Genomic DNA, 15,194 nt, shown 5'->3' with positions numbered 1-15,194 from the left:
AAAGAATTAAAATTCAACATTTCACGTGCGAGAATTTTTTATTCAATTTGAATTTTTTGCATGTCTAAGAAACATGCTCATAAAGCAAGTGAGGACATAATCCGAACAAAACGCTTGACATTATGTTTGCAGAGTAATTCAGATACATCAACTATCTCCGCATTCATCGTAAGATAGATAGAATAATGCAATAAACCGTATGCTGAACCAGAGTCATATTACAAAACAGCCAATATGTCTTACATAATTATAATAGGCATGTATATGTACAGCAGTGGGTAACAGTATTTTTTACAATCAAGTATTTATTAAATGTGCAGAAAAATGCCAATATGACCAATATCCAGAGTCAGAACAAGCTCACCGGTATGTGGGTTCACAGCATATACAGTTTTTCGTCTGCGTTTTGCTGCTGGTGGTCATCCTCGGCTCCTATCTTCCAAACAGGCTGGTGCCTTGTTTTACCTTACAACAAAACAGGCTTTTCAGCTCTGCGCAGACCTTCGAGCCGCTGAACACGTAGATGGCGAAGTTGAAGGTGGCGTTGAAGTAGGCAATCAGTTGAACAACGTCGTGCAGGAACAGAAAGAAATGTTAGTCGTTCGAGGCTGTGATCGGATCCCTTGACGCTAGCTTCTCCATTCGGTAGGGCTAGTACACCACACTAACGGCCACCGGTGTCATCGTGAGGAAGAACAGCACGCACAGTGCAATCATGAGCAACGACACTGCATGCGTGTCGCGCGACGGACCATAAATGCTCATCCGCTGACGTCTGGATCGGGAGCGCGCAATCTGCACTTCGATGATGACATTGCAAATGAGTAACAGTGGGAACGGCGCGCCGAAGGACAAAGTGAAGTCGATCCATTGGTAAACGTAGTTCCTAAGATCGTGGATTCCTGTGAGTGGAACGCACTTCCTGTCGTTGTTTCCATGCAAATCACGGGCAATATGATATTATTCCGAAAACGACTAACACAATGGCGAGGATGATCAAGCCAGCGTTTCGTGGGGAACAGCCCAGTCTCACTTTATGCGGGAAGAGCAAGCATGCTGTTCTCTCAAGCGTGACAGCCACTGTGGGCCACGAGGAGATGTGGATGCTGTAGTAGGTCAGCTAGAGTTGAGCTTTACACCCGGTGTTACTAAGCCACAGGATGTCAATGACCAAGGTATAACGCACCCAGGCTGGAAGAAGTCCGCTGAACAACATGAGCGTATCTGAAAGCGCCAGAACAATCAGGAACAACGCCGTTGACGTCATCTTCTTCTGATGAAGCAAAACAAAAATAGTCATCGCGTTTCCGAACGTTCCAACGGAAATAAGAATGGGTGGGATCATCCTGAATAGCAGAGCCTGGGTGTTTTTATAGTTACCGACTGACATCAAGAGCCATTCAGGAACTCTTTTGAGACTTCGTGTTGAACGTCTCTATATAACTTATCACTGTCACATTACTAGCAAGCATCACTGCCACATTACTAGCAAGCATCACTGTCACATTACTAGCAAGCGTTGTAGTTGAATCCATATTTTCCCAAGTTTTTATTTTTCGTTCGTTAAACATTCCTTAACTTCAACAATATATAAATTATTATTATCGTGCCGTTGTTGATTTTCAGGCATCAACGTCATTCGGTCGGAGAAGACTCTTATATTCATATATTCTAAGCAAATCGATATCTGGTTCTACCTAGATAATACTTTAGGCATAATTTGCAGGCTGGCTGTGTCATCTATTTTAATGTTATTTATCTCGTGGGAGAAGGATTATATCGTCTAATAATGAAATGTTTGTGTTCAAAAGGATACAAAGTTACATTATAATTAATTACGTGAATAATAAATTAATACTTCAGTAATGATATTTAAATTAGAATGAGGAGCGAGCGCTCGGGAAAGTTGTAAGTCACAAATTAACGCGTATCACTGACTGTATAGCGAATCAATTAAATAGGGTGAAGATGTAGTAAAATGAGTAGGTTGTATGTCGCCGCCTTCAAGGAAACCTCTAAACGAAAAAGGGCGAACTTACTTGATTCTCATCATGGGATCCCTGAGGCCAAGCAAGCTCATAACGTTGAGTTTTAAACTCCCCTTTCTACCTTAAATCAACCTTTATCTCGAGAGCCTCAGTTCGAAAAGGGGTATCCACAAACCTCCTAGACCGGTACCCACTCAGACAAGGTGGATTACAATCACGCACTCTGTATTCTCTTTAGTATACCCGAGATATAAGGTTCATACAAATGGGCGCAAATCTTAAATTCTCGGGAGTAAACTAGCACGGCTTCTCCATCAGACCAATAGCGGCCTGATATCCAATCAAAGCGCTGAAGGTACTGCAGTTGTTCGCTCTTTGAATGTATTCAAAATCTGCCAAGCAAGTATGTTGTTTTGAACGCTCATTAAAATAATAATTTATAAATACATTTAAAAAGATATTGTTATTTTTTAAAATAACATACCATATTTACCGTCGATACGTCCGTTTAATATATCTCTAATTATTAAAAATTATTGTACACGGCTTCATTTCAGAAGCAAACTATACTACATAACACAACAAGATCAAAGCGCTGAAGGCACTGAAGATGTTCGCTATTGCATAATTTAACACGCAATTCATTTTTGAAAATCAATCGCAAGTTTGAAATGAACACACGCCATTCAACTTTATAAAGTGTGTGTCATAGCGCACGGGTCGAGTTTTGTGTGCATTTTTTATCATCCTTATTATTTCATAGAAATAACTAAGACAAAATAAAAACAACATGCTTTTTGGAAGTTCTGAAAGCATAGAAAGTATGATGAAAATGGTTATGATAACTTAATATAAAGAAAATTTGCAGTCACCATCATATTAAAGGAATATTTTTTTCTAATATCAAATGACTATCTCACCAAGAATATAAATTCATAATGAAAGTTCCGTGTACAAAACTTTTGATTTTTGACACCATATACAAATTCAAAATATACAACAATCTTCGTATCTTGTATATGGAGGAATAAAAGTATATAAACATTGCTGTTTATGCTTTACTTATTACCCGAGCAGTTCACACGGTGTCAACAACGCTAACATAAACATAGGTATAGAGCACTCATGCGCTTTTAGGCGTAGCTGTTTCAGTTTTCATCTTAGTGACTTTTACATAACGCCAACAGACACGCATGAATATTTTCGAATATTTAATAAGCTGATTCGAGATACAACCTCTGAATTTTTGCTACATCACTGCGTATGTGCTCAATTCAAAGGATGTAGCACTGTTCAGTGTAAGGAATTCCGGAATACTCTCTGTATGCTCAAACGACACAAATTGTGGCCCTGTTACAATTACGCGTTACAATCCATCTCGCAGAATTTCACTTTCGCCTCCAAGATGAGAAAACAATCATTATCGAAATAGTATAGTGTCACGATAAGAGAAAATCGTTTAATTATCATATCACAATGTTTGCCGTACTTGGTCAGCACGTCTGGAAATCATTCCTTAATGTGTGGATAGGCTGCCATTATTAACAAGTTTGCTATTTTCAATTCAATGTTGTATCAAAAAGCATTGTTCTTAAATGTGGCATTTTCAATTCGCAATGAGATTTGTAATGACCCTTGTCATGTGAAAATGGGTCTTATTCCATATGCGTCCATCATATAAATAGCCCACTCAGCTATCACTCCTTCTGGTAAGGAGAAACATAACATATTGAGTGATTTTAAAGCGAACAGCGTCGCCTACGGCCTGACTGCGCAAAAGCACATGTTGGGTTTAACAAACGCTTGCCGAAACGCATAAGACCCATTTTCGCATGACGGCGCTATTGACGTGTGATTTAAATGTGTCGAAAGAAAACTGCGTTTAAATCAAATATAAACATACGATATATTTCGATAGTGAAGAAAGATACTCATAACAAGGCATATGAGGACACATATGAAGTGCTCTCCCGTAGTATATTTTTTATTTTACTCACACTAATGTGTGGTTTGACAATGCTAACACACATTTCATGCGCAGCAGAAAGTGGACTATTTTAATCATTCATAAACAATCTCCTCCGCGACACGTACAATACGATCATTGTTTATTGATTCTTTTCTATAAAACACCGTTCGAAAATATTGAATGTAACACGATATTAATATAATGTTGCCATTTGTGAATACACATAATTGGAAACTCAAACCTCTTGCATAAATTATACAACTCTTTCTTGCGCGGATACGCAAGCGGGTATTGGGTTAATCATACCTAGTCGTATCGACCTGAATTTCACACTAAGCACTTTAGACGGGCGCTAAAGCGCCCATCTAAAAACCACCAATAAATAAAATTATAAGGAAATAAAATAAAACTCATTGAGACAAATAACACAAACGTATTAATGATCGTGGCTTAAAGTGATCAGCATATGCTGGTCTCGCGCGGGGTCAAAATGGGGGACCCGTCAGTATGTATTACATATAATTATTATATGTCATTTTGGTTTAAACTGCCTATACAAGGTATTGCGTTTAGACAGAACGAGAACACATTGAAAACATGTTAATATGTATTGAATTATATTTTTGAATACAAAATGTATTTAACTCTTAATTCATATCCCGGCAGCTTTGTGGATCATTCTTCTAAGGGCTGTTGGTTGAAAGCCGCTCTGAGTTGCTGAAAAGACAAATGGTCTACTTCTGAATTGAACCCTGTATTTTTGAAACCTGCATTTCACGAATAAACAAACTTGGGTAATATTGTTGATAATCTGAAGTTACTAAACAAATTTATATTTTCAATTCATTTTATTTTAGCAAATATACTACAAGACTAATATTAAAAGCCTTTTTTACCAAAATATGTCGTTGATTTTTGTTTTCACTTTCCTCTTGTACAAATTTCAAATTGAAAGTTTACTTTCGATTATTTTTTTTAATGAAAAGGCATATTATCATAAAAGCTGTAGTTGTATTCAACGGCCTTTAAGCTGTATAACTATTTGAGTCGATTTACCAAACAGTGCCCCCGTGTAACCCCACCAGTCCCAGCAGCCGTTGGGGTTGGTTGCCGAGGTTACGGTCTGGGGGTAGAGGATGATGATGTTGTTGAGTTCGCCCACTTCGTTGTAGCCTCCGTGGCGGATATAGGCATCACCGATCCGCTTGCTAAACATATATATGTTTATATTTTTCCCTTTTTAAAGGAAGTATTTTCTTTGAAAACAAAAACGTTTTTGCGTAAAGTTTCGTTCTTGAACATCTAAAAAATCAGCGATTTTTACAAACTACCAAGAACAACATGTTCGATTCAATGGCGAAATCTGCTCATTTGGCGAGTTACCCTTTATGTTGTAATATTCGGCATTTTTGTATTGTACACTTGTATAACGAAGACACGATCTAGACACGAAGTAGTCTATGCATTGATGATGCATACGTTCTTGCTGAACATAAGGCATCACTACTTACTGGTACATCTTGCATCCATGGAATGCCACGTGTAGTTTGCACGCTGAAAGGTTTATAAATACAAATAATTAAAACAACCCATTTATGCCTGTTGTCTAGAAAAAAGGCATTGGCAAACAGCGTAGACCCGGATGAGACGTCGCATGATGCGGCGTCTCATCAGGGTCTGCGTTGTTTGCTTACAGGAATTCTGTATAAAATATTCTTAATACAGAAATAAATTTACTAGACATCCCTAATTTTGGAAATAAATTCATCCAATTTAGAAGGATGGGAGAGTCCACTAGGCATAAATGGGTTTAGTATTTAGATCAAAAATTCAAATTAAATGTTCAAAATCTGCCCAAAGGCTAATATCACCATTTAATGTATTTTCCTTTAGTATCCGACATTACGCTGTTATATTGAACTTCTTTTGAAACAATAGAACCGAGATCGCACAATAACGAAGATTTTACCCTGATGCATAGATCTATATAAGCGGATGGTATCGATTTCCTGACAATGTTTATGAAGTGTATTGTAATTATAATTGATATGGAAGGCATCCAAGCATATTAACAAAAAAGTACAAAAACATAAAGAGACTGAATCCCATATTTGCAATATACTTTAAATCATGACTATGAATGCGCATGTTCAAAATAAAACAATAATTAACTCAAAATATTCGCCTTTACATTTTTTGAAATGCAAGTCGTATCGAAAGGATCTCACGTTATGTGTGTACAACTTGGTTAGTGCTTTGAAGTCACACATTGTAATACATTAGTAAAGACCGAGTAATAACACCTAAATATTTACAATATGTGGGTCACTTCTATTTATATTGACATCTCTCTGGTTTTATGTAATACGTAATGAAATGGGCCTTGCTCTGTGAAAAAGGAGTTTAATGAATGTGCGTAAAGTGTCGTCCCAGATTAGCCTGTGCAGTCTTAACAGTCTAATCAGTGACAACACTTTCCGCTTTTATGGAAATTTTTCGTTTACAGAAAGTCTCTTCTTTGCAAAAATCCAGTTTAGGCGGAAAGTGTCGTCCCTAATTAGCCTGTGCTTTTCACAGAGCACGACTCAAATCATCTTCTTTCGACACTTTAAAAATCAAGAACGGTTATCTCAGAGACGTTATCTGCGTCGCTGGAAAAATAATAGTATCCCCTGTAATAATATATTACACAGATGCCATTTGTCATTTGTGAAAGAAGTATCACTCAATTAACTAGTAGGCGACCAATATAATGTAAATGTGTAGGTGAAGATTCACACCTGTCCTTTTGTTCACGCACCCGGAAGGAACATAAATGTAGCCTGTGTCGTCCATGCTGTACATTCCAGGCGTAGAAACGTAGAAGAAGTCTGATTGGCTGAATGCCATCAACTGCGTAGTAACAAAAAATACGTGAATGAATTAATTAAATCAGCTACAAAATCGCGCGACGATTAATACGACTTAATGAAAGAAACCCAACGGCTATGTGGGTGGTATGTAAAATAAAATCAATACTAAGATTTTAACAAAAGACTGCTTGTTATGAATATTGTGAACTTATCTAATTTCAAGCCTGCGGTCAAGGTTAAATATTATATTATTAAAGTAATGGCGTTACTCAAAATCATAGTTTCTTGTTAATTTCAATTAAGTTATTACACTGAACAATTTTTGTTCTTTTTGGTCGTTCAATAGAATGACTTTATAACGATTCTTTATTCAAAAATTAATTTTACTAGTTTGTCATATTAATGATAACTTAGATGGATAGGCTAAAATGTCCTGTTATTGCAATATCGGATTTCAATGCAACATTTTATATCAAAATAATTTAATCTCAGTTTCAATACTTTTGCTATTAGTGACTTAGCCGTGTGTCACGTCAAAAACATCAAAATGTTTCAGAAGGAGAGCACATAAGTTCCGAAAATGGACTTTCAGTAAGAGCCTTGGTCGTGACCCGTTTGATGTATGTAAAATATTTTTTTTTCTAATAATTCACTATTTAAAATAAATGTAATCGAAAGAATGAGGTCAAAGGCACTGCGTTAAATATTTACCTGTCCGTTCTGTTGCGTGGTGGCCGATGGTTTCTGCAAATAATTGATACAATTTTCAGCGAACAGTTTGTACGCACGTGTTCTTCAAAGCTCTGCTATCAGTGTCTTTAAATATAAAATCAAATCCGTCCCAAAAAAATTAGCAGCAATGACGGAAGTTTGATAAGCTATCCTTATTATTTTGTTTATGTTTTCGTGACAGTGACAAACCCGTTAGAAACTATTGACTTCTGTCTGTAAAATATACTCGCTTAAGGGCAAAACGTAATGTTGCTGGCAGAAAAAGGAAATATATTGCTGCATACATGTCGCAATTAAACTTATTTCATCGCCGTCTGGATTCAAAACGGAGCCGTGAAATGCAAAAATGGACCTTATGCCATATGCGGCCAGCGTAGCTGCAGACCAGTCCTCGCAGTTCGGTCAGGAGCTTTTTTGCCCGATATGAAGTCTCGCAACGTTTCGTTATCTCATTAGCGAACAGGGTGACTCCCCTTGCCGCGTATGGCTTACGAGCCATTTTGACGCTGCTTAAACTTACTTGGAGATTTCCGCCATATATGTGATTGAGAAGGTCGAAAGCCGCGGAGTAATTGCAGTTGTTCAAGTAGTTCTCTTCGTGCGGTTGGTCGCATGGCCCACCATAGTTGTCCGTTATCTGAAAGCAATCACGTGACTATGGTGTATGATATGCATTGGGTCAATATTAATTAAAATCGAAAGGAAAGCTAGAACAATAGTCATAAATGTACGTCAAGATCTAAATAAAGGGAAAAAAGACAAACAAAAACTCTATTTTCTCTGGGAAGTAGCCTTTATCAAATTATAAAATGTATTAATGTTACAAAACATCTTGTGAACAAACCAGCCAAATACATGTATAAATGAACATGAAATCAACACATTCAAGTCCCCCAAATGTAAAAAGAAAATATTGCCTTATGTCTAATAAATTGTTATGACAAAGTTTCTCTTTAAATAAATTTATGTCTGGAAAGTCACCTTAACTTATGCTTGAATTAAGCATACATGACATGCAAATACCAGATCTAAAAAATATAACACCAAATGCAAAAATGTCACATCAAAAGTGCAGCGACGAACGCCCCATAAAACCCAAAACACGGTATGACAAAACCCTTAATCTGACACGTGATGCCCACACATTCATCATACATATGCTGTGTCGCACGTAAACCAAGAAGTTCAATAAATACGTCAGCAAGATCAATTAAGGTCTCTAAAATAGACTAAATGTGTGTATGTATACGAAATCAACTTTGTAACTGAAATGCATTGGCATTGAACGTTTCTGGTTTTTTTGCATCATTTATAGCGCGTCTCGAAATTGTTTTTACTTATAGGCACAGAAATTCCAACTAACGTCGATGGTGTTGCCTTACGTGAGCGTGAACGGAGCTGATATTGAAGACGGTCTTGATGTTGTTGCTGTTGGGGATGAAGTGCCTGTAAAACTCCTCGATCTTGGAACCGATTGCTACAAGAAACAACGGTATACATTTTGCTATGGTTTGACATTGAGTGGAATAAGAATTATGACCTAGATTAGTCAAAAAATAATGTAACATCTCGGCTTATCAAAAAAACCTTCAGCAAATACGGAACGTTAAGAGATATTGAATAATCCTTCCACAAAACTGACCTGGATTTACGGTGGTGTCCAGTTTGCCGTTGTATATGTACACCTTGTCATTGGCGATGTTCGATGTGGCGTCAATGTTGCCCACGGCGGCTCCTGCAGTAGTGGTCGCCTCCAAGGCGGCGACGGACACCAAGCCCGGGGCGCTCATGCAGCTTACAAAGGACCCCACGGAGCCGGCGCATGCAAATGGCACTTTGAAATGAATATTGGAGTTGTTGCTATACATTATATATGAGCCTCTCTCTGATACACTGGGTTTAATGCATGTTCGTAATGTGTCGTACCAGATTAGCCTGTGCAGTCCGCACAGGCTAATCAGGGTCTACACTTTCTGCCAAAAAGAATTATTCGATAAAAAAAAGTAAATGGCGGTATAAAAACATGATTTATGATAATGATTAGTCGCAAAAAAAATTATTTGGTAAGTATTCATTTATTTTTAATAGTAGCATATAGAAGTGTGTATAGATGATTATTGATTGTAAACAGTAGCAAGTAGCTTTATGGGTATAGAATTTATTTATAAAGAAAATAGCAAAATGTATTATTTGCATAGGAATTATTGATATTAAATAGAAGCAAAGTGTTTAATTTGTGTAGGATTTGTTGATAATAAATATGATAAATATTTGATTGAGTATCGGATTTAGTTATAATATATACACGTTGTAGCAAATTGTGTTTTTGTATGCATTGATAATTTAGTAGTAGCCAACATTGTTTGGCAATAAAGAGGACTAAAAATGATTCTGATATACTGACAGCGTTCCCAATGGAATAAACAGTATTTTCAAAAATACTGTTAAAAAATACCGATTTTATTGTCGATGTATATGTATTGGTACAAGTATTAAAATTCGCTTTGTTAATATGTAATAAATCATGTAATTGGATTAGAAAAGAGGACTTTTATAGTGCTTAATTAAGGTAACTGCACGTGTGTACATGCGTAAAAAACGTGATTGAAAATCCAATATTCTTCAGTATTCTCATTTTCACACAAAGCGTGACGTTTGCTGTGATGAATAGGTTGTGCTTTTAGTATACGTTTCCACGTACACAAAACCGTTGCAGTGTAAGCCTTGATTTTCATTTAAAAATTGAACGATATTACAATGAAACGTCTTTTGTTATTTTATCGACGACTCCCTACGTAGAAAACAATTTTTTTATAATTACATGTATTTCAAACTGTGTAATTCTTTGAAAATATTAGCAGTCTACACACGCTACAAATCATTTAAAAGTGTTTTCATACGACATTATTAACACTCTCAATGGACAAACATCTATCCATGAACATTAATGTTAGCTACTTAGTATTTGATCTCTGATAAGGACTTAGATCAGTCATTAAAGCTACCAAGTGGTTTGTTTAGAGATGTGCTTAATGCGTGTGCGTAAAGTGTCATCCCATATCAGCCTGTGCAGTCCACACAAGCTTATTAGGGACGACACTTTCCACCTTCACGGGATTTTCGTTTAGGAGTGTCTTCCTTTAATCGAAAAAATATACAAAAGCGAAAGCGATAGTGTCGTCCCTGGTTTACCTGTGCGGACTTCAGAGGCTAATCTGGGACGACACTTTACACTCATGCATAAAGCCGAGCTGTGTACCTACCACCTGCTACAAGACCAACTCCCATAATTTCCCGCGAGAAAATCACATGAATCTGCGTCGCCATGGCAGCCCCTGAGGAAATGCCGGAAACCGAGATTTTTTGCGGGTCTACATTGTAGGATTCTGTAAAAATTTAACTATTTATAACACCGAAAACAAGTTCAAATTTGTGTTATGATATACTATTCAGTCGTTAAAAAATCAGTCTAAACACATTTAGTGACATTTTGGGTATGATTAAATTACATGTAATCAAAATCAACTTGAGATTGTCAGAATCGGCTAAAACAAATAGCGACGTTAACCCTGTATCTATTGATTTTAATCTTTACAGTCAGTTCAAAAGCTAATGTACGGCAATTTATTGTGATGGTTTATGCAAAAAAAATAACCGTGATTCACATTTAATAGTGACGCCGTGGGTCTAAGGCGGTTAAGTATAATGTTTTATGTTACAAGTTGTATATTTTTCCATTGGAACGCCACTCCCAAAAGGCGTTATCAAGCCCAATTAATTCCAATCCGTTCCCTTGTTGCAAAGAATTCTTAACGCAGACACAACGAAATAAAGAAAAACAAGCGCATAAGAAATATATTTAAGCAAACCAGTAATCCAACAAATGGATGCAATCCTAAACAAACAAACACTTGTCGCTAAAACATATCAGCCTCGCTCTGGGGAAATGGGACTTCCTTTAAACAAAAATTTGATAAAAGCTGAATTAAAGTCCTGGCCCAGATTAGCCTGTGCGATTGAACAGGCTAAACTGGGACGTTACTTAACGCACACTCATTAAACCAAGTTTTCTCAGAGCGAGGCTCATTCAGTCTTTGGTTGCGGTATGTACCTACCAAGAGCCTTTCCGCTGCTTAGGAACAGAAAGCACTCGCTAGTGCGGAGTAGCAAGCAGACCAGCGCAACGACAGACCTCATAGTCAGGCGGTATTCTCAATTACATGTGATTTCAGTACACTAGCAAGAATGTTATAATAAGTGAAATTTTAAGGCCTTACTTAATATAGAACATAGATAACCAACTAACAAAATGATGTGTAACGTCTCTCGTCTATACGTGTAGACAGTCACGTAAATAGATATTTTGAGGGCATCATAGATGAGTATGGAAATATTGTTGATAGCAAATAGTGTGTCACAGAACGCATATGTTGAAATCCACATGTTAGCTGTTTGTTTTTTTCTTATTATTAATATTCATTAATAAGTATAAACCAAACATACTATTGTTACGATTTAAACATGTTTTTACACACAAAATATAAGTACTTTTCGCGTTGTTTGTGTCTTAGTAGAAAACGAACATCGAATAAAAGATGAATGAATGCTTTCATTTTGTAACTTAATGGCAATATGTAAATACCGATATTCGGTTAGGTTGTGTTTCTATGTATAAGCGTTATATTCCACCATGAATAGACCCGAACGACTCCACGCTATACCAAGCACAATATCTTAAAACAAACGGGCACACACAATATTATATATTAACGGACCCACGCTGTATCGCGAATGAACGGGTCAGACTGTACCGTTCATTAACTAACACATAGGGTACCGTGGATGACCGGACTCGCATAGTACCGTCAAATATTATATACAAATGAACAGTTAGTTAAAATATTTTTTTCCAACACGTTTTATTACAAGACTGGAAACAGATACATATATAAATACATATGCAATACAAAACACCATATACTTATAAAAAATAATAGACATACAAAGAAATACATATGCAACACAATAATGTCGTACGTTATCTATATAATTGTAGACAGACATACAAAGCCAAAAGCAATTAGCATAGAAGGTCAAAACAATCCCTACCTTTACCAGAAATAATGACTTACACATAATACACAGAATCTATAGCTAATGCTTAATTTCTTAGACCATGTTTGATATTTTTTTTAATCCTACTAAAGCATATCATTTCCGCTATACATTATACTCTAAAGGGTGTAAATATTACTTTTGTTCGTAAACAAAATCACAAACCATATTATGTCTTTGGAAGCAATTACATACCAAATATTTACAAGGAAAAAATACAGCTGCATGTCAATAGAATTTACACACTGAAAAGAATGCTGTAACTTTAAGACAGTTGCATGCAATTTTGTATTGGAAAATATTAAAAAGTATTTTTAGAGAAGACAAGTAGAAAACTCGATGTTCCAGTATATATACATATTTAAAGTATGTATAACTTGTAACAAGCAAATAGTATCTGCATATTCAGATGAATAGAAAGCATAAAAAACTATAATAAGCACATTTTCAAAATAAAGACATTTTCCAGGATATATACATATTTAAAGTACCTGTATGTATAAATTGTAGTAAGCAAATAGTTTTTGCATATTCCGATGAAAAAAGGCATAGTAAAACAAAAACAGGTACATGTAATTGTGATTTATGACACATAGGTGCTACCTATAATTTCTTCATCTACATCTACTCATCTACATCATACGTCGGCGCAATCACACTTGATTATTACGCGACGGGTGGTGCTAGGTCAAGAGAAAGGTATGAAATGATAGGATAGATAGAAGAGATTTGATAGTTAAAAGTATAGAGATAGTAAAAAGTTTTGCCAGCTTCGTTTTCTCCTCTTCAACCCAGACCTCTCCGATTACGGTGGCCGCGGCCGGCACAGCAATGGGAATCACTAGGGGTTACTTGAAGCTGGGCACCTAACATTGATTAGAAGGTGAGTGAGGAAATCCCCTGCTTGAAGGATACCAAGTCAGGGGCCTCTGCGACTGACGCAGGGAGGTGGTTCCAAACGGATATGGTTCGTGGAAAGAATGAGTTCTTGTGGTAAAATGTGGATGTAGACGGCTGGTGGTACTTCTTGTTATGGTCCTTAGGGCGACTTGGGGCTTGTACAAGGTATTGGTTTGCTGGGATATCCACCAGGTCATTGATGATTTTGTACAGCATTGTGAGTTGCGCTTTGGTCCGTCGTGACTCGAGCGTCTCCCACCCCAAATACTCGATCATGGAGGATACGCTGCTGGTGTTGTGGTATCGGTTGGTCACGTATCTATCAGCCCTCCTCTGTACCATCTCAAGCTTGTAAACCAGGTCCTTTGTTAAAGGGTTCCACACTGTGGAGCAATACTCAAGGCCTGGCCGGACAAGGGAAGTGTATGCCGTGGTCTTGACCTTCTCATTGCTGACGCGTAGGTTGCGCTGGAGAAAGCCGAGCGTACTGTTCCCCTTTTTCGCCGTGATGTCCATATGGTGGTTCCATGAACGGTTTTGGGACAAGGTCACTCCCAGGTACTTGGTAGTCGAGTCAGTCTGGAGGATGTGGTCTTTCAGGGTGTAACGGAACATGATTGGGTTCCGCTTTCTGTGGACACGAAGAATGCTACACTTTTCTGGGTGAAAGTCCATACCCCATTGTTTCTCCCATTCGGCTAGCTTTATCAGGTCGTTTTGTAGGATCAGGCAGTCTTCTTCCGAGTTGATTTCCCGATAAACCACACAGTCATCTGTGAATAGCCTTACTCTGAATGTGACATGTAGTGGCAAGTCGTTGATGAAGACAAGAAATAAGATGGGTCCGAGGACGCTTCCCTGAGGGACTCCGCTAACGACGGGTGCTGGCTCGGATGTTGCTCCATCAACGACTACCCTCTGCATGCGATCTGTCAGAAAGGCTTCAATCCACTTCAAGGTGTTACCCCTGATGCCATAGTGGTTGAGTTTGGTGAGCAGGCGACTGTGCGGGACCCGATCGAAGGCCTTGCTGAAATCAAGTACAGCAAGGTCATGTTGTTTATGGCGGGCCATGGAATGGACGAGCTAATTGGTCAGCGTCAGTAGCTGGGTTTTATTTTATTGTCATGGTTATAATTTGCAAATTTTTATTTTATTGTCAGTTCAAAGTTTACGGATTTATCAACATAAATCTACCTTTTTTGTTACTTGTTGATCCGAATACACTCTATACATGTATTTAACAACCTTATAAAGATCATAAAACCCGGCATAGGTGCGAGTGTGCTAGACAATGGCTTCATTCGATAATGAATGACGGGGTCGGAGTAATTAAAGAAAACAACATCTGTTTAATGCATTAACGATGTGTGAACAAGTGTTTGCTTCAATAAGAATAAAAAATGATAGTTTGATTGGTTATGAAAATAAATTGATAAGTGTCAATGAAACAATAACGGTTTCGTTCATTAGTGTCAATTCATAAATCAATTTAATAGGTTATGTTGTAACGTAATTTATGACGAAATTTGCAAACACGTTGCAGGCATATCCGCGACAGAGTTATTGATGTAATTGAATTATTAATAAAATGAACAACTTGTGTGCAGTAAATTATGTATTATGTAATTATAGTAA

The 15,194-nt window shown here is 37.2% G+C and overlaps 1 protein-coding gene across 1 annotated transcript; it reads right to left on the bottom strand.

The window, feature by feature from the left end:
* Nucleotides 1–4,551: 4,551 nt before the first annotated feature.
* Nucleotides 4,552–11,822, bottom strand: LOC127851632 (uncharacterized). The gene is made up of 10 exons (XM_052385456.1): nucleotides 11,657–11,822; nucleotides 10,805–10,927; nucleotides 9,184–9,375; nucleotides 8,924–9,018; nucleotides 8,062–8,178; nucleotides 7,521–7,553; nucleotides 6,738–6,849; nucleotides 5,469–5,511; nucleotides 5,014–5,165; nucleotides 4,552–4,674 (listed from the first exon to the last, which is right to left on the bottom strand). Exons 1-10 carry the CDS (start codon nucleotides 11,736–11,738, stop codon nucleotides 4,610–4,612), a joined length of 1,014 nt encoding a protein of 337 aa, XP_052241416.1. The 5' UTR covers nucleotides 11,739–11,822; the 3' UTR covers nucleotides 4,552–4,609.
* Nucleotides 11,823–15,194: the final 3,372 nt, after the last annotated feature.

Source organism: Dreissena polymorpha, chromosome 11 (genome assembly GCF_020536995.1).
Source record: "Dreissena polymorpha isolate Duluth1 chromosome 11, UMN_Dpol_1.0, whole genome shotgun sequence".
NCBI classification, from domain to species: domain Eukaryota; kingdom Metazoa; phylum Mollusca; class Bivalvia; order Myida; family Dreissenidae; genus Dreissena; species Dreissena polymorpha.
This window is presented reverse-complemented; position numbering and strand designations above follow the sequence as displayed.